The following is a 20847-nucleotide window of genomic DNA, read 5'->3' on the forward strand; positions in this document are numbered from 1 at the left end:
TAAGAAAAACAATTCTTCAGATTAGTGATGCACAATATGAAAAATTTCGACCGATACCGATAACCGATAATTTCCTGCTTTGCATGGTCGATACCGATGACGGATACATTTATATTTTTATATTTAATATAGTCTTCATATAATCTGCAATTTGTGCATCCAGGAATAGGAAAAAAACCCAGATGTTTTAGTAGCTCTGATTATGACAGCAAACAAATTTGTCTCTCAAATATGCGTGCGTGTGTGCGTGTGTGTTCTTGTACATAATACAATGTGGGGACCAAAATACAACTTTATCCAACAGAATGAGGAAATTTTTTTGTGAAGTGAGGACATTTTGGCCGGTCCTCACAACTCAAGACCTCTTTTTGAAGGTCAAGACTTGGTTTTAGAGTTTAGGTTTGAATTGGGTTATGGATGGGGTTAGTGTTAGGCAGTCATTTTTGATGGTTGGGGTTAGGGTAAGGGTCTAGGAAATGCATCATGTGAATGGATGTCCTCACAAAGATATATGTACAAGAATGTGTGTGTGTGCTGATTAGATCACAGTTATGAGTGCCCCACCCCCAAACCATCAAACGCCACCCCGGGGACCCGGCAGCAAAAGAGCAAGTGCATTTCTGGCCATCTTTGGGGACAACCACTACATCATGCGTCCCAATAAAGCCGTCAAAGTAACCCTCAGCCCCGCCCCCGCCCCACAATAATAGCACAACAATGGCGCCATCGATCATGCTGCGATCTGCGACACACACATTGATACAAATGCCAGAAAGCTGCTTTAGTCAAGAAAGAGAAAAAAAATTAAATAAATTAAAAAAAAAACCCGCTACCAAAAATTGTGCGAAGGTGTTTGCGCTTTAGAGTGGTTTAGTTGTAACTAGAGCTGTCAAATGATTACATTTTTAATCAGATTAATCACATTTTAGAATTTTGATTAATCACGATTAATCGCTTAATTAAAAAGGCTTTTTTTTCTCAAATTTTTTTGCCCGACAAATTTGAAAAGCGCCAGTTATGTGTTAATTCTTTCAACATTTATGAGGACGTCTTCAACGTTTTTTTTTACCCAATGCACTCTCATCCTCCTCTTTTTCTAATCAGTTAATTACTTGCATAATTTAAAAATAAAAAAAATAAAAAAATGACCCCAGTAGTTTGACGTACAAATTTTCTGAATGCCAGACGCAAACATTTGTTAAATGCTTTACTTTAATGCATGTAGTTATGTTTATTGTTCAACATAACCTGTGCTACCTTTAACGTGACAATCCGCAATCAAGATAAAGGATAATCTGTGGTCAAAATTAATAGTGTGATTAATCTGCATTAATACATGACTAATGCGATAATTTTTTGTGATTAATTAGTTACCGCTTTAACTTTGACAGCACTAAAACTTATAATGAGAATTTTTGACATTTTTTTGGCAAAATATAAACTGTAAATGTATACCAGTCTAAAATTGATTTTTTTTATTAGTTTTTTTCTATTTTTTTCAATTAAAATTTTCCTTTCCTTTTTTTTTTTACAATTTGATTTTATTTTACTTAATTGCATTACATGCAAGACATTTTGAAGAATAACAAATGTATCACAAAACACTGAAATAATGAAATAAAACATAATGAGAGAGCTAAGACTCCGCAGGGATGTGCCACGATGCCGTCCGCTGCCGATGGCGCCGACGTTGGCGTCAGACGTCCCGCTGGGCACCCCGGCGTCGGATTAGCATTCACGCGCCGGTGGCGGCAGTCAAGGTTACACCTGACAGGCTGGCGGGTTATGTGCGCTCACGTCGCACCATTGCCACGTCCATACTAAGCAGCCCAGCCACATGAAGACATGCCAAAAGACAACCAGACGGGGATTTACGGACAACGTTTAGCCCACGCACGATAGCTTTGATTCCCAATCGGACTGGCCTATATTCGAACATGCGTCGTTTGCTGGAAATTACACTTGGCAATCTTCTTCGTTACACAACAAAGATGAAAGTTATGAGACGCTGCATGGGCTGCAAAAAGACTGGAAATTTTCTTGAAAGTTTAACAGAAACTTGGCTTGTGCCTTGAGACACCTACAGCAGTTTGGCAAATAGTGGCACAAATAACCAACCAAACCTCACTCAAGTGCATTATCTTAATGATAACACATAAAATGTGGACAAAAAATCATAACAATACTACCAGGCAGATATTCATTATACTCTATACTCTGTAGTTGCTGAAGTACTACTGATCCCATTTTTTTCCCCAAGATAAACAATATGAGTGAAGTGATTTGTATGCTGTAGTAATAATGGTCATTTATTAAAGAATATAATATATAAAGAATAGATGCTTTTGAGTTGAGTATTATATTGTTTGTTTACATGTGTTGCTGCACTCGGTGTGTTCAAGTTTAAGTTATTTCAAGGTTTAGAACTACTGGCTTGTCACTGCTAATTTTGTTAACCTGTCTATGACATTTTGCGTTGTGTGCTAGCATTAAGCTAGCAGAAGGCTAAGATGTACATCCATCCATCCATTTACTTAACCGCTTATTCCTCACAAGGGTCGCGGGGGTGCTGGAGCCTATCTCAGCTGGCTTTAGGTAGTAGATGGGGGACACCCTGAACTGGTTGCTAGCCAATCACAAGGCACACAGAGACAGGCAACCGTCCACAAACACAAGCACACCTAGGGACAATTCGGAGCGCCCAATTAACCTGCCATGTATGTCTCTGGAATGTGGGAGGAGACCGGAGTACCCAGAGAAAACCCACGCAGGCACGGGGAGAACATGCAAACTCCACCAAGGAAGGCCGGAGCCTGGACTCAAACCCGAGTCCTCAGAACTGGGAGGCGGACGTGCTAACTAGTCATCCACCCAGCTAAGATGATAGGTTGTATAATTATTATATTGTATAATCTTGTATTCTCTTTGTTTTATGTTCAGTTTGAGAGTAAAGTTGTGAGGTCTCAAATTTTTGCTAGCAAGTAAAAAAAAAATTAAAAAAAAAATCCCTCTCATCATATCATAAGGTCGATGCTGTATTTTTGCCCTTAAACTCAAACTCTGTCCACCAACCAGACCTTTTTTTTTTCCCAAGCTGAAATGCAAAATTATGGATATGAGTTCATCCCTCTCAGCTATTTCCACGTCTCTCTCCAGGCCCTAATCCGGAATTCCTCTCCTCCGATGCCGTAATGAGCCGCTCTCAGACTGGATGGAGGCTTGACGGTGGGAATCATTTAGCACGCTTGGACGACTATGGATGGGGAGAGCGAGAGAGGGAGCGCAAAAGAGGAGAAGACGGGAAGAAAAAAAAAAAACAAGAGTGCTAAGCTCTCCCCGCGGCTGACTATTGATGATCCCGGGGAGGAAGGGGACGATATGCGAGGAAGAGAAGCTTCATTGTGCATTTTCCGGAGGCCTAGGGACACCGACAACACACATGAGCTTGTGTGTGTGTGTGTGTGTGTGCGCGCATGTGCATGAGTCTCTAAAAAGCATGCCGCTTCTCTCAAGGCCGCCTGATAAATACTCCTCTTGGAAAAAAACAACAAAAAAAGCATTCAACACATCTTACTCACACGCCTCGATTCACAAAGAGCACGTGTGTGCTGAAGCGAGAGAACATCAAGTCACACTTTAACATGCCATCAACAAGCCACTCAGGTTCAGCTAGCCCAAAAACTAGCGATGGGCGAGTACCGATATGGATACCTGGCCTTATTTCAGGATATCAGTACTTGTGCCGTATTGACTGCCCTCTTGTGGCCTTTTTACAATCAGGAAATTTGAAGAATAGACAATTGATTCATTCCATTTGAAGTAAAAACACTGTACAATGGTACCTCTACTTACAAATGTCCCTTCATACGAAATTTTCAAATTACGAAACTCCTCAACAGGAAAATATTGCCTCTTGTTACGAAAGAAGTTTCAAGATACGAAAGGTAAAACTACAGTATGGGTTGCTACTCCCAGTTCCCAGAGTTTCCTGAATGCAACATACTTACAGCTGCTCTGCCATTGGCTATTCCTGGCATCTTCCTGGCATCCCATTGGCTAAGAGGGACCTGTACTGTATGTGACCATAGATAAAGAATAGAATGTGTCAATGTAGCATCCTCGTCATTCGCCCCTGGGGCCATGAGGTGTTTAGATAGTTTTACGTAAATGTATTCACTAACGGCCGACGAATTCGTGCAAAAATTCAAACAATTGGTGATTGATGAAGGCACAGTAAGTTTTTAATTGTGACGAGACAGGCCTTTTTTGGAAAAAGATGCCTCGCCATACCGGAAGTTTCCATCAAGTTTGTTGCATTTTTAAAACGTGACCGTTTTGTTTTGGCAAAATCAGAATAAGTTAATGGTTGTCTTTGAAGCAGAGATATCAATAAAATCCTCTCCTCACCCTCTCTTTTTATTTGGTTTTCACGCCCCTAGTTCCATGGGTGTTCCAACCCTAAAAATGCAAATGCAAAAACACAGTGTTGAGTGGAAGATTGCTGAGTACGTGTGGTCAAGTTTACAATCATTCGACTTGTAGGGAGGACTTTATATTTAAGTTAATTTTGCAAGCAATTATCGGCTTACTTATCGGCTATCAACATCGGCACTTTCTAAATTATTCGTTTATCGGTATCGGTTGAAAATAGTATTATCGTGCATCCCAAGTTTTAGGACTTCTTTCAAACAACTAATTGCACAGTTTTTCCACATAATCAGTTCAGCCACTCTTCGGCATGGCACATTCCACACATCACAAGAGTCTCTCCAACTACAAAAGCGGTTTACAAATTCCTAAGCAGGCCTGATAGGGCACCATGTCGAGATGCAACAGTACGCTAAAATCTCGAATGTTCTGCCACAGGTTTTCCCGCATGAAGTCTTGGACTCGGTGGAAGCTTGACGGGAGATTTGCCAAGCCGAGGGAGGAAGCATCGGGTCACGTGTTTCTCCGGGATTGACGTCCGGCGTGAGCGGGTGCGGCGGTTGCGCCGTTCCGCTTGAGCTCCGCATCACGTCGGCGCTGTCTGCCTGGAATCGAGCTGTTCATGGCGCTTGCTGCTAATGTGACGCCAGCTAATATTTGTCCAGCCGCACGTCGAGAGCGCCCGGCCGGAACGAGACCTCGTGCTTACCCAACCACAAAGGCAAGCGAGGATAGCCTCAATTCACCGTTAGTCTGACAACCTCGCTCACCTTACATAAATACAAACAAGTTACATAGCAAAAAAGAGAAGATTAAAACATCATGTAACATAAAATCTGCAACATTATGAGAAAAAAAATGACATGTCCGAGTTCCAAAAAGCATCACAAGGCCGGAATCACACACAAGTACAAGTGAGCTAGCGGGGTGAACATTGCAAGCGGAGAAGTGCGGTTGGGTAAATCGGGCTAAGCGCTATCACCGAGCTGTCCGCCCCCTCGGCGAGGGCGCAGACGGGCCCGTCTCACGCTGCCCGCCCACATCATTCCCACGTCCTCTGGCGGCAGGAAGGGCCGGCTCGCCTGGGCACAAGGCCGAACTAGTGCCAAGCCTTCCCTGATTAATGAGAGCGCCTCGCCGCATCACGCTAGTCAGATGATGGACGCCCACCGGCAGGCACACTTTGGCCTCAACTTCACAAATCGGCTTATCAATTATATTTAACTTACAAACACACAATTTCTTACTAGATGCCAACATGTAAAAAAAATAAATAAATACATGCCATAAGTCTGATAAATTTGACCTTCCGAGAAACTTACAATTTATTACATTTGTTACGTCCAAGAAAGACAATCCAACTTGTGAAAGATGAAACATGTTTTATGATAGCTGTTAAATTGTACATTATGAAGATGCTACGTCTTGTCTGTTGAGAAAGATGCTAGTTTGTGTTAGGAAAAAAAACCACTGTTTTAGATGACGAGGAACATATTTGTTACATTACAAATAAGGCAATCAAATATGTGAAAGACACTATTGCATTTCAGAAAAAGATGTGACGTGATAAAATCACTGCAAAATTTTTGACTATGATAAACACACAGTTTGTTACAAGATGCTACCTGACAATAAATATGCAAGTCTGGTTTCCGGGGGGGAAAAAAAGAAAAAAAAAAAAGATGCAACAAGCTATTTAAGGGAAGGTTGCTGACTTTGGGATTTTGACCAAAATACAATTTGTTACGATACTATGTTACCTCATGAGAAAGATGCGAGTTTATCTATGACTGCTGATATATTTTACATGACAGCAAACACAATATAGTATTAATATAGTCTGTTAAATTTTAAGAAGGAGAAAACTCAAGAAAATACTGGTTTGTGTTGTGAATAAAAATATATATTACATATTACTGATAAGCTTGAAATTGAGATGCGCCATGTTACCTTACAAAAAAGATGGTAGTTGCGTTATGATAAAAAGTTGGGGTTTGGCAATATGTCGCGATATTACAGCACGCAATTTTCAAATTGATTCAATATGCGGCCGAATCGATTTTTAAACATCAATTTTTGATGGAAATATTCCACAAAATGTCTTACTTAGGGTTTACACGTTAAGCATGAAGAATATTATATTAATGGAACATGAAGCATTAATATTTTATTTCAATGCTGTTCAAACAAGTTTCAGATAAATAAATGTTCATACAAATTCACACAGATACTCATTCAAATCTTACAGTGTACATGTACAACTTTGCTGATCAGTATTTGCTAACTCAAAAAAATCATAATCAGTTTATAGCTTCGTATCGGAATTATTCGTTATCAAATCAAGTCATAGTCAATTCACACCCCTTATAAAAAGGATACCGCATGTTATAAGACAACTGGAAAATTGCACATGATGTAAAATTGTGTTACATTAGGGGAAAATTGAAAAGTTACAAAATGCTAACAAAGGCAATACAACCTGAGAAAGACGCTAATTTGCGTTATTATAAACAGACACGTTAGAAGACTGCTGCTTGAGTTTACATGATGGCAAATTTCTTATGCTATATGAACACAGCTGGATGTGACAAGAAGCTACATTATGACAAAGCCAAGATAACTCAGTAAAGATGCTAGTTTGAGTTTCAACAGCCGCAACATGTTCCATTACAAGACTATTAAGATACGTTGCATTACCAGCTACCCAGCACAACGCACATTACTACAAATTTGGCCATAGAAATGCACAATAACAGAATGACATCACATTATGTTACAATACAAGCTCACCACTAAACGTTAAAGGGATACTTCGCTTATTTAGCCCATTATAGGAATAAAAAGTTAATATTTTGTCTATAATTAATTTGATACTTTCATAATTTTTCACAGACAAATAGTACTTTTAAAAACACATTTTGCAACTTGCTGTCGACTGAAAATGACATCACAAGGGCTCAGGTAACCAATCACAGCTCACCTGTTTTCTAGGTTTGGTCATGTGACATTCACAAGCTGAACTGTGATATCGTGATGATCATCGTGATAATTGTTAAATAATCGAATCGTATCACCCTTAATCATAATCAAATCGAATCATGGGGTGCCTTAAATGGCACATTACAGTGAAAATTTACAATACAAAATCGACACGTTACACTGCCAGAGGCCAGTAAATGATGATACATCGCTGAAAGCCACAAAATGTTGTGATTTGTTTTGGAATCACCAATCACATTAGGCTACATCATGACGAAAATGTTACATTGCAAGATTACAATAGAACATTACACTAAAAGATGGAAAAAAATTCAGTACATGAAAGGCACAAGGTTAACATACGAGATTAGCATAATTATGCCAAAATCTTCCAAAAAATTATGTCACGTTGCCTGCAATTGGCTGGCAATCAGTTCAGGGTGTACCCCTACTGCCCGAAGCCGGCTTTGATAGGCTCCAGCACCCCCACGACCTTATGAGGAGTAAGCGGTTAAGAAGATGGATGGATGGATGGATGGATGGATGGATGTCACGTTGCATGCATTAAATAGTGAGCAGTAAATGTTCTGGAACGAGGGCTCTCATGTGACAGATAGCAAATAAGACAAGCATTTAAATGTATTCTCACTGTTATGCAGCCTTCCATGACATTCTCTCACACACTTTCGCTGTGTGTGTTGTTGAACAAGTTTGCGTGTGTATGCACGACACACAAACACACACTTGCATTTGCACTTGAACGCACTACACAACATCACAGCTGAGCCAAGGGGACAGAAGTGGGACATAGGAGGGAGGGAGGGGGTTGAAAAGAAGAAACACGTGTGTGGAACAAAAAGTGACACCCCAAAAAAAAATTAAATAAAAAAAACGCATACCCAAACACTCTGGCGGGACCAAGACAGCGAACATAGCGACCACAGAAGACAATGACGGCTTAAAGCGCCTCCCCAACACACAGACACACACGCGTACGCACTCACAAAATATAAATAAAGAGAAATAAGAGTCGTAAAGGGGAGAGCAGAACTCACATTCTGTCCGTGGGCACGAGCCGGCGGCTCTCCACCATCATGTCAGGAAGGAAGTCCAGATTGTACGCGGAAGTCATGGTCGCTCCAAAGAAGGGGGGGAGGGAGGGTTTGGGGGAGAAGGGGTGGGGGGAACCGGGGGACAGGTGCAGGCTGACTGGTAGACAGGCGTCCTCCCCACGGAAGACTCTTCGGCACAACCGCGCATCACATCTTCCTCTCGCTCGTCACAACTCCTCCTCTCGCTTCCGCAAATCTGAATTTTACTCTTTGCGATTCTCTCAATTTGCGCCCGCTATTTTCTTGATTTCTTTCGCGTCGGTGAAGAAGGCGCGCACGCGTGGCCGCTTGCTTGTCGAGCAAGGTGCGGACTGGCGTGGGGGCGGGGCTTGAGGAATGCTCTTGAAGTGAGCAGACCCCCTCCCCACGCCACCCATTCAATGTGACTCCAGTGAAAAGTGCATTTCCGTCGTCAGTTCCTCACACAAGTGATGAGCACGTCTGCCTCACAGTTGGGAGGTTCCGGGTTTCACCGTTTTCAGTCTCACACTTCTCGTGTGTGTGTGTGTGGGTGTGTGTGTGTGTGTGTGTGTGTGTGTGTGTGTGCGTGCTTGTCTAGAATCCAGATGTGTCCTGACAAAGCCACCTGCCACCCAGATGAGGATCTAAAAAATGTCTGTCTGTCTCTTCCTGCCTTCATTGCGCCCACCACTGCACGCCTTCCATGTTGTCCCACTTCTCCATCATTACGAGTGAAAACCCCAACAAGGGGGCTGTGCTGGCAGCCATGTAATATAACAAACCAAGGAAGACGATGTGGGTCAGCTAGAAAACGAGCAGGATGAATGTGTTTTCATTCTTACCTCCGCCAAGGCGCGTTTCATAGTTAGCAGGATTGAAAAAACCCCCCGAACAAACAACCCAACAACCTTGGAGCTCCACAAAACAACATTTCATACCATGTGAGGAAGGTGATGCGGCTTTTAACACAATTAGCATGCCGGCGCTTTAATCTGCCGTGAAATATGAGGTGCCGCCGTCGCGTTTTGGGAAATAATGACAAGAAGGAAAAAAGATGTAAACAGGCAGCAACATGTCAGAGTTTTATTTTCTGGATGAATTCTCTTGAAATTGATTGTGTTGAGAGGAAACAAACAACTCCAATATCTCAGATGCAAACAAAACAGTCAACAACCAATAGTGCACAAAAACTGTGGCCAATAATACAAATCTGCTCTAAAATGGCTGCCAATAAAGGGAACTCTGCTTTAAAAATGGCTGCCGGTCAGGGAAAGTGATGTCAAAAATGTTATTTGTTCTATGCACCCCTACTAGTCTAAATATGACATTCTGCTTGCCAGTGTCACATGACCAAAGCCAGAAAACAGGTGAGCTGTGAGCCCACTTGGCACGGTGATGTCATTTTCAGTCGACAGCAAGTGGCAAAATGGCCGCTCCTGAGGTGGATGAAGACGGCTGCATTTTGCTGTTGTAGTGGGGATGCATACAACATATTATTGGAAAGAACTTGACTTTACTTCCCCTTTAACAGTTAAATATACCCAAACTAATAGACTTGATGAGTACCTGAAAGCCCCTTAAATGATTTGAAATTTAGCAACAATGCTACAAGATGGCATTGAAACACTATTTTTGTCTATGTGAAACTTAAAATCACTTCAGTTAGTTTCCTTGGCAACAGCAGATGGCGTCAGAGCAAAACGGTTTTTGCTTCGGACGAGTTTTTTCAGCAGATGGTATACAATAAAATTCTCAGGGGTAACGGTCCCTGTTTTTCTGACCCGTTAACGATTAGGAGCAAGTTGCAAGCATCAAAGCTGAAATCCTCGCCAAGGATTGTGGGTATCTTTTCACACGTGAATATTTCACGAGGCGCTCATCCATAATTGAACGTGGCAAGCAGCTGCGTTTGAGCTAAAGCGGAAGCGCTAGCACACACATTCAGACAGTGTGTACGTACCCTCCTCCAACCGCCGCTGCCTCGTCGCCATGACCCGCTCGTTAATGGAGCATGCCGGTGGAAACGCGGCCTTCCAGTTACCGATCCCAGTTACCCAACACTACTGGGAAACATGGATGCCTGGTCATGGGATATTTTATTTTGTTTGTTTGCTTCTTGTCCAATGTGCTACATTTAGCATGTCTTATTGTGAGTGTATTCATGACGCCTGATTTGGATACAAGCTTGAGTGAACCTCAAAACTACCAGGCAGATATGATACCCACTAGTGCACTACGTTGAAGAAAATGTTGTGCAAACAACTGGTAAATACAATTGGAAAAAAATGCTTTTTATCTAGGGTGGCCACTTCCATAAGGTCAAAAAGATGGACATTTAAAAAATGAAGTGTTCCCTCACTAAAACGCGATTCACTTTTCATAGCTTTGCTGTTTCGTGGATTTGTTTAGTGCAATTTTGCATGCATTATTTTTTTTTTTTTTTACAGTAATGTACCGTATTTTCCGCACAATAAGGCGCACCTAAAAGCCTTCAATTTTTTCAAAAGCTGACCATGCGCCTTATAATCCAGTGCGCCTTATATATGGATCAATATTGAGCCGTAACAGGTGTCGCTGTCAAGACGCTATCGGTGACCCTGTACGATCGGTGACGCACATGCGCAGAAGATCCCACCATCTTGGATCGCTAGCTAATACTAATACTTTACCTCAGAGAAAATAATAAAACAGCTGTTTATTCATTTTGGGAGTTAATAGAGTTGTCAGAAAGCTGGTTTGTAATCTATTAATAAAGTTTGACTGACCTATCTGACTGTTTTGTTGACATTCCCTTTAGCGCAGCACCATCTAATGGATGCATAATGTAACCCCAGCCTCTAGTGTAGCACCTTATATATGAAAAAAGTTTTAAAATATGTAATTCATTGAAGGTGCGCCTTATAATGCGGTGCGCCTTATAGTGCGGAAAATACGGTACCTATTTTATAACATTTATGAACATTTGGACATTGGCACAACATCTGCTAACCACTTTATCATCGAAGAAAGACAAGGTAATTGAAAACAACTGAAAAAAGAACTAATAAGTGAGTTTTGTCGCACTAACAAGAAGGAGAATTGAACCCAGAACTCGGGAACTGCGAGGCAGCCGTGCTCGCCGCTCATCCAGCGTGCCGCCTGGATCCATTCCATCAAGGCAAATGGAGCACATAATGGAGCGTTCCGTCCCGACACGGATCACAATGAGGCCCCCCGAGCTCCTCCTGAATGCCAAGTGATTGCTCCTCTCCATGCAAATGTCGGGCGGTGGACATGGGATGGGGGGGTTGGGGTGTCGCTGACTTCTCCACCTGGGGCGCATCAGAGCGCTCCCCAACTGTAATTGGCCGCCGCCGCCCGTTCCGGAGAGCCCCTCCATTCATCACGCTGCCGCCGCCGCCCCGCTGCTCCTTGGACGTCGCCAACTCTGACCAATCTCTGGCACACTTTCCAATTTCCCCCCCACCCTCGCTGATCCTTTTCCTCATTAAAGTGGGACCCAGGCAGAGGCGGTCACTGCCTCTCATTTATTTTCATTTGAAAGCGGCGCAGCTTCACTGATCCTGTGGGGATGGCTTCCCACAACAACACATGCACGCACAAGCAACAACAACCGCCTGCAAATTCTTGAGCACGTTCTACGTATTCCATATAATCAATATTATGCATATGAACATAGTATCCATATGTATATCTCTTCATTTGCATTGCTGAAATACAAAGGCAAAATCCGTGCACAGGTATTATCATCACATGCCAATTCGTGCAAATTGAATCTATAATTCATTCATCGTACTTCCGACTAATTGCACATATTTTACTGTAGCGTTACTTGGATTAGTTACTAGGGATGTAACGATAAGGACAATATCGTGATATCGTGATACTAAAACTGCCACATTATCGTCGTCATGTTCACAATATTTAAAAGGAACACATCTGTTAAAAAAAGTCAGTTGATTTCCATTTGTGCAGTTCTAGCACCCTCTAGTGGCTAGTTTATTAGTACAATTTAATTTTCATTAGGGATGTTTTGGCCTTCTATGTTTAAAATCTATGCTAATTGTTATATAAAGGGGAACCTAATTTGCTTGTGAAGCGATCAATGTGTGCTTGCATTACCAAGTACGTGCCTCAATATTGTTATTAGAGATTGTAGGTGGTTTATATGCATTGCTGTAATGTACAAAAACACAATATTGTGCGTTTTAAAGTATGAGCTCTTTTTTTACAATATTGTGATCTTTTATAAATATCGCCAATGCCCCCACAATATCGTGACAATTATCGTATCGTGACCTTCATATTGTGACAATATCATATCGTGATGTTTGGATATCGTTACATCCCTATTAGTTAGCATACCAACATTTGACACATCTCATATGTTTTTTTTCTTTGTATTAGATTGACAGTCTGTCTATGATCCAACGCATACCACATCGACAGTAAACACCTAATCCAAAGCATACCACTTTAATTAACAACCAACCAACAGATGCATTTTTAGACCATTTCAACTCACATTCATATTCCTACTTGAGACCCGACCATCCACATTAATCACAATGTGTATGATTGCATGTATCGATTGCAACCCCCTCCCCCCTGCCCCCTAACCATCCCCACCCTCCAATAACCCCGAGTGTGGCCATGCATTGTATTACAGTCGTGTCTCGCTGATGCCCGCTGATTGAAAAGGTGCTCGGGCAGATTAAATCCTTGTTACGGGGACTTGGTGTGCAACCCTTCCATTGGTGGAGTGGCCGACCGCTAATGGTGGCGTTGTCGTTTTCCACAACGGCTGCTTGAGCAAAAAATACTTGAGGGAGGCCATATTTGAAGAGTGAGCGGGGCGGCGGCGCTAAACCAACAAGTGTATCAGCAGAGTAGTAAAAAAGCTAAATAGTCATCGGGCCATTAGATGGACACGAGAGGCGGGCCGGGGCGGGCTAGTGGTCAGGAAATGATCCCTATCGTCCAACCACCAGTGCCTAATTTCCATATTTTTGCTGTAAAAGAGGCGCATAAAGCCGACTAAATGGGCCACAAATCAAATCCCATAAAACGGACCTACTGGCATGTGCAACTGAGACAAAGAACAATGACAGCATAAGGTTTTATTCCTAAAAGGTCTATTGAATATTATAGTCAACATTATGCACACTTTAAACATGAACACTGCACTTAAATACAGATATAAAAACAGATTTGCTCAATTTAATGTGACAAAAACATAAGTGATGGGATTTTCGGCTCAGTGAAAAGAAATGGAAATTTACCATATATTTTGATAAATGACTTGGTGAACTAAATATTGCACTCTACTGACTGCAAATAGCAACAATTATCAAGCAAAGATAAATTTGCATTAAAAAAACAAAAAACAAAAAAAACCTAAACATATCAACTTGGACGGATTGATCCGGCCCCTTCTTTGACTTTAACCAATTAAAATGGCTCCAAAAGTTACTGTGTTTTCGGCTCATCTTGTACAAACCGCTATTGTGTGTCGTCCTTTCCTCTCCTGTTTTCTCCTCCTCCTGTCTCTCTCTGTCTGCGGCTGCGCATACAAGGCGGAGCAATGTGCTCCACGTGCAGTACCTCTTCATTAACCATTCCATTTGAATGTATAACAAGTAAGTTCAATAAAATTGATTTATTTGCCCATAAATGAGTCTCAAAATTAATTAATTTTAATTGTAATTAATCACGATTAATTGCGATTCATCCCAATTTTCTATTTCTGCATCACATATATAATTTGTATTATTATTATTATTTTTAAATAAGTTAAACTTAGGTGGCGTATTGAGGCAGAACGTCTGCAATGTCGCAAATGAAGGGCAGGCCTCAGAAGCCTTTTTTTTGGCCGGCCCCTCCAGGCGGCGACATGTAGAGTCCACACTAAATTAGCAGCTGCAAACATCAATAACATTTGTTTAACGACACCGAGTGCCACGCTCTCATCTCCAGCCCGATAGTACAGCGCGGGGGTCCGGTGGAAAATGCCTGTCGGGACATTTTGGGAGGGAGATGGGATGCACCTTTTTCGTTACTTTTCTAATTCCGCACTCACACCAAACCAGAGCAGAAAAGAGAAACAATAACACAAATTCAACCCTTCAACTTAAACCAGAGGATAAGAGGGAACTCTCGCCTTTTTCACAAAAAGAGGTCATTTAAGCTCTCGGTCAGTTACCATAGTAACATGGTCCATGAACCTAACCTGGTCGGGAGCAGGTTTTCCACAAACCTCAAGGTTTACTCCGTCGCCGCCCCCTTTCAGACACACACGCGACAATTCATTTCCTCATTCATAAAGTTCGCTGCGGTGAGTTTTTGCGTAAATACGCCTGTAGTCTATAGAGTAAAGTCCACTTTTGGCACAAACATGGCATGCCATGAAAGTGCCGCATTATTGCACAGGGAATTAAATATTCGTCGCAAGATTGTCATCAGACCGCGCATAGATATGCTGGCATTTCCGGACAGTTAGCTCTTCGGTACTTTTTCATATCACAGTCCATCATCTAAATAAACAACTTAATCCGTCCTTAAATTTGCAACATTACCAGACGTAGTCATATGCGCTCAGATCGCAGCATAAAGACCTATGTGTTACGCTCCCTTTTTTTTCTTATACATCTTTGGATGTTTTCATAATTCATCTAACTTTTTAATAATTCATCTTATGTCAAGTGCGCTTCTCTCCCGCAGCATTGCACCTAAATGAAATGAATTCATTCAACAGGTTTCTCCTGTTGTATTATTGTGATTGCAAAGGTATACATTTAAATTTACATTGACCTGGGCAGCAACGTTCTCCGACGCCGCCTTCTTCTATGGGGAGCCGCTGCGGTGTTGCACTTTCTTTCGAAAGACATGTTCAAATTCGCCATATGATCGCATTAAGATTTTCGGTTGAGAGGGGTAAAAAAAAAAAAAAAAGAAAGATAGAAAGAAACAGCAACGCGGAAGCAGAGGGCGGCGCCATGCTCGGCGTCCCCGTTGCCATGGTGACTCGACGAATCGGGGCTCCATTGAGGCGGTCTTTTAAGTTAGGTAGTAACTCCAGGTGCACATACTCAGCGTTGATATAACTCACTGCAATCAGCTGTGCTGTAATCGGAAGTGCAGGGTTTCCTATCTGAGGGTATGTCAACTCGTTGTTCAGTGTTAATCTCACAGTTTGTTGAACCCTAGGTCAAGAATAAGACCAAAACAAGATACGGAATACACCAAAACAAAAGAAAACTCACCGCCAAAATAAGACCAAGAGTACCTCCAATACTGTTTCTTGTAAAACAGGAACGGCTGCTGCTGGGATGGCAAAGCTAAGGTGAATGTTTTCCCCTTCTTTTTTCTTCTTTATTCCACCATCATCTCAACTGAGAGCAGACAAAAGCCAAAGTGGTGAAATAAAATAAATAACCAGGACGCAAATGCAGCCTCAGTCGGTTGGCTGGGAAAATGTCAAATCCTGCTCCGCATGGTTGGACGCCGCTGTCCTTAAATCCCACAGTCTTCCTGGCTTTTATATTCTTTGCGCTTGTTAGCCTCAAACTACAATTGAAGGTTGGAAGAAGCTTTTTTTTGGAGGGAACGTGGCAGAACTGATAACTTCAATCAATAACTTGAAATAAAGTTGCGCGCCAGGAAGTAACCACGAATGAATGAAACGTTTGCAAAGGAACAGCAAAATCCCAAATATCGGCGCTATTAACACTTCTCCGCCAGGCGGCAAAAATAAATATTTTTTTTTCTTGTTAGCCACTGAACTGTTGGAAAGCCTCAGAGTGGCTGACACGAGGAGAAGAATACAAATGATACATATTCATTCACGTGTGGGTGGAATAATACAAAAATGCAAATGAGCTAAAGGGCAAAGTGGCACTGTAGCGACTGCGAGCGCTCTGATGCAAAGAAAAAAGTACAAAACATGCAGAGAAAGACACAAATATTCCAATAAACCCTATCATAGGAATCTATACGATTTTGCCAATTTTGTGGGACTGTCTTTGGGGAAGGCCCCGCCCCCCTCAGGCAGGCCACATATAAGAACCACAGTAGGTCAGGACCAAAAACATATCTAAACTCAGTCTAAAGTTCTAGTCAAGGTGAAGGATGAAGAAATGATGCAGACCTGGTCAAGATTAAGAGAACGATTAAGACTAGGTCTAGATTTCTTCAGATGACCAGACTAGGTGCAGACAGGACCAAGATAAGAGCCAGACTAGGTCAAAATCAAGGTCAAGAAAAGATCCATACTATTATCGGATGAGGAGATTAGTCAGATGATCTGAAACAAGAACTGGAATCTATGTTTCCATCCTCTGCCAATGTCTTTGGTAAAAAAGAAAGCATCAATTCAGTTCTCAGTAAATATTCATATAATCACAACCGTCATCATGGGCGGGCCATAGGGGTCCGTGCCCGCCCACCAAGATGATTGTGCCCTCCCATTTGAGGCATGGCTCTCTAAAATGGTTCTCCTTTTTTTTTTTATTATATTTTTCCATTCATTCATTCAGTCAACAACAACCTACTGCCCGAAGCTGGCTGGGATAGGCTCCAGCACCCTCGTGACCCTCGTGAGGACTAAGCGGTTCAGAAAATGGATGGGTGGATGTTTTCTTGCCCTGAAAAATGTGTCGGCTATGAGTGATGTTGGGAAATCATTCCTAAGTCGACTCAGCACACACCTGGAAGGTTGCTGCCCTCTCCCAAGCCCCTCGGCCAATAAGAAGCCGCCATCGCAGGCGTGTAATTAAAAATTCATGTTGGTGTTTATTGTGATTTATGCATGTTTTGCTGAGCCAGGAGGAAGATGCAGCTTCATTAGTGCATTATGGGATCTGGCGTCATTACAACGTTTGGCAACACGGGACAAAATCGGCCATCTTTACACGACACCTGCGCTTCCCCTGAAGGAGCAGTGTTGGAACTAACGCCCTTACATTCGTTACGTTACATAACAAAATGACTTTTTTGCTGTAACTTCTCACGTAACTCTTTACATTATCCCCTTCGATACGTATAATGGCCCTATAGTCATGCAGGAGGTATGTGTGGGTTTTGTCTCGAGTCAAACAGGAGAAATATTTTGGGTCTTGTTTCATGTCTGGGGGGCCTGGTTAGGTTTGAGTTCATAAGTTCATGACCGAGGTCAAGTGGCTATTTTGTACTGATGTAACCATCATCTAGTTTTGACTAGTTTAGGACTATATGATGTCAAGGATCTTTAATCGCTTTTTCTGGTCAACAGCCAATCAGGTAATTCCATGTCATTCCTGTTACCCACATGTCTAGCCACAACCAATCAGATCGATTCCTTGTCTATATAAGCCTCCTGAGAAGTGTGTGTCTTTGTCGGATTATTACTTCTGTTACCACTGTCTCTCTGTGCAACTCTCTTTGTTTCTCGTCTAGTCAAGTTTGTTCCATGCTTCTTGATGTGAATAAATAGTTAAAATCTCATTTTTGTCTGTGCTTTGGGATCCAACCTCCAGCTCATGATAAAACATGTTTCAATTACACTTGAGCAAAACACTTTAGCAAAATATGTTTATTTTAACAAGTCTCAAAAACCACCTCAGAAGAGCCTAAAAACTTTTTTTTGCAAGATTTGAGAGTTTTTATATATATAAAAACTCTCAAATCTTGGGGTGTGCCCTGCCTACTGCCCCACCACCCTTGAGGAGTAAGTGGTTAAGAAAATGGATGGATGTTACTTTCATAATTGAATAACTAGTAAAGTAATTAGTTACTTTTTCAGAGAAGTAACTATAACTATAATTCTTTAGTTTTAAAAAGTAACTTGAACAACACTGTGAAAGAGCCACCCAAAAAATTGCTTATCCTCGCAAGTGGTAACGCTTACAAGAGCCAAACTACGCCAAAAGTCAGACAAACACAATACCGATATTATAGCACAATGCCTCAATTTTTCCACATATTCTTTTGTTAATCTTATTCATGAATGTTGTCTGGAGAAGCTTTGAAAGAGCCTGCCCAGGGAATCCTGAGATTTGTTTTTCTAAGTCCATTGCAGAAATTAAGATACTTGCTTAAAACGTGTGGAAGGACTGACAACTATGCAGGGTACAACGGTAGCGATCGTGCATAACCTGTTTTTCAGTTTTTGGGACTTTTTGGGGGCGAGGCTAAATCGGCACTGACTGACATACTTTGGAGTTCGGCATGAATCACCCCTCTCCCATTTTATAAAAATCACAATGCTTTTGTTCGTGGCACCAAAAATGCATTTTCAGATGTTCACTGGCACCTGCTTTAAGTTGGTTATAAGTGTACCCGGAGAAAGATGGAGGAGCAAGTAATTTTATTATTTTATAAAGATTGACTTGATGTAGCCTACTGTATGTATGTTCCATGTGATTTTCTCAGTTTGAAATTCCAGTGCCAAAGCGGCAAATTGTTGTTGCCGGCTGGCGCTCGGCTTCCCCTCTTGCACTTCCTAACACGCTCCGACAGGGAAAGGTCAGCGCCTGCCGGCTTACCGCAGCGAGGGTTGAGGTGAGCGGGGGTGGTGGTAAATGGAAGGCCGTCGTCATGGTAACGGCGAGTCTGGCCGTGGATGCCGGATGCGTTTGGTTGCCGGGACTTGAACGGGGATCAAAGGATTTTCCAGCTGGCGGGAACGAGCGGTGGGTGACAGGTTGGGAGAGCAAAGGTGGATCTGGGAGCGAGGTGGGAAGTTGACAGGTTACAATAGCGCTTCACATTCATAAAAAAGGGTCTGCCGGACTGACAAGCTTGACACTGCGTGCACTTCATGGATCAAACGCTTCTTGTGGATTGTGGCCTGTGACCCCCGCTCATATCTCAAATCATCTTTCTCTACTGAAATGAATAGAAATGGCATTAATCCGTTTCAGCCTCGAAAAAAAAGAAAACTAGCACACTACAATATTATGAAAACAAAGTTACAGCATCATTCAATGGAATTCAAAGATTAAAATGTGAGTATTGATTTCTTTGTCTCCATATATTGTTCCACACTGTTGAAATACATGCTCCTCAAAGTATTATAACAGCACGCTGACACTGTTAGACTTTATAGGGTGTATTCATTATATCAAATTCATAGTACGCGTGCCATCACAGTGAAAAGTACACGCATGCGCCACTCCATTCGCACCCCCTCCCTCCCCGTATGTCCCACCATCCGTCACCTGCCACTCCCCATTCCGCTCACGTTCAGCCCATTCACGAAACGCAAAAAACAAAAAAACAAAAAAACTCGTGCTTCTCCTCTCTCTGTGTCCTCATTCCCATTCTTCTGGCTGCCAGAACAGAGGCGGGAAAAAGCACCAAAACACAGATGAATTATTTAGACTTTCCCGCGCTGCACGCCAGAAAATGCTTGACTCGGCACTTTGGAAGAAAGGGCCCTGGGAAGGGCGGAGCTGGATAAAAATTGCATTAGAGACAAGATTCCGCAATCTGTCGCCGATATGAAGAATTCATCTTATCTCCCGCACGCATGCAAAGAAGGCGGGACCACTGCGTCGGCCGGACAAATTTGCCTTCCCATTTCGCCGTCGTTCATCCATTGTGTGATAAGCTGCAGCTTCATCGGGCCTGACGATGTCATTACGGTGCGGTAAACACGCCGCGGCTGGCGAGCTCAGACCGGAAGGTCAGCCAGACAATCTGGAAGGCCAGGATGACGGTCCCCCTACGGGACAGATAAGATGCCGCTTTTCTTCTCCCGCTTCCCGAGCCAAGGACGTACGGCGTAGGCTGCACTTAAAACAAAAAGCCCACCACCGCCATTTAATCGACTCGTCTGCGCAATCTTCCCTGGAGGTCACTCGCGGCCAGAGGCTTAGAGCTGGGAATGGCGGCCGGATCGCGGCCGATTAGGGTGGAAAATTGTGACGACGTTCCTGACTGATCAAAAAAAAAAAAGTGCACAAGAAGAGGGTGGACTGAATGAGAACAATGACAACGGGGAAAAAAAACAAACATATCGTCCAAAACAAAAACAAACAAAAAAACCCTGCAAAATATCCTAAATCTGACAGACACACTACACACACGGAACGCACAAGCGAGGGGCACAAAGTCGGAAGCACAAGTATTGGGACGCGGCCCACACGTCGCGAACCGGAACTGGAATCAAAGCTCGTGTGAAAAAACAGTCCCGCCTCTTCCGTGGCATAAACCCCATTGGACAGGTTTCCCAGTTAATTATTCACCAAAGAAGGACCAAAGTAAAAAAGATAAACAACACCATCACAATATAAATATAAATATAAATATATAGTGCTGCGAAAACTACAGGGTGACACAGAAAAACAGAAAAAGTTTAAGAATCTAATAAAACGTGTGGTTCAAAAGG

At 42.4% G+C, this 20847-nt stretch overlaps 1 protein-coding gene across 7 annotated transcripts in view; it reads right to left on the reverse strand.

Moving 5' to 3' along the window:
- The window catches only part of celf2 (cugbp, Elav-like family member 2), a 120461-nt gene that overhangs the window by 68154 nt on the left and 31460 nt on the right, over positions 1–20847 (reverse strand). For 3 of the 7 annotated variants that reach the window (XM_077501453.1, XM_077501451.1, XM_077501452.1), the window contains exon 1: positions 8463–8844. The exons of 3 other annotated variants lie outside the window; for them this stretch is intronic. In XM_077501453.1, the coding sequence (XP_077357579.1) occupies positions 8463–8539 (77 nt within the window). In that variant the 5' untranslated portion in view covers positions 8540–8844. Of the gene's footprint in view, positions 1–8462; positions 8846–20847 lie in introns of those variants that run through there. One more of the 7 variants, XM_077501449.1, reaches the window with a different exon arrangement.

The sequence above is a fragment of the Festucalex cinctus genome, chromosome 16 (assembly GCF_051991245.1).
Source record: "Festucalex cinctus isolate MCC-2025b chromosome 16, RoL_Fcin_1.0, whole genome shotgun sequence".
Lineage (NCBI taxonomy): Eukaryota > Metazoa > Chordata > Actinopteri > Syngnathiformes > Syngnathidae > Festucalex > Festucalex cinctus.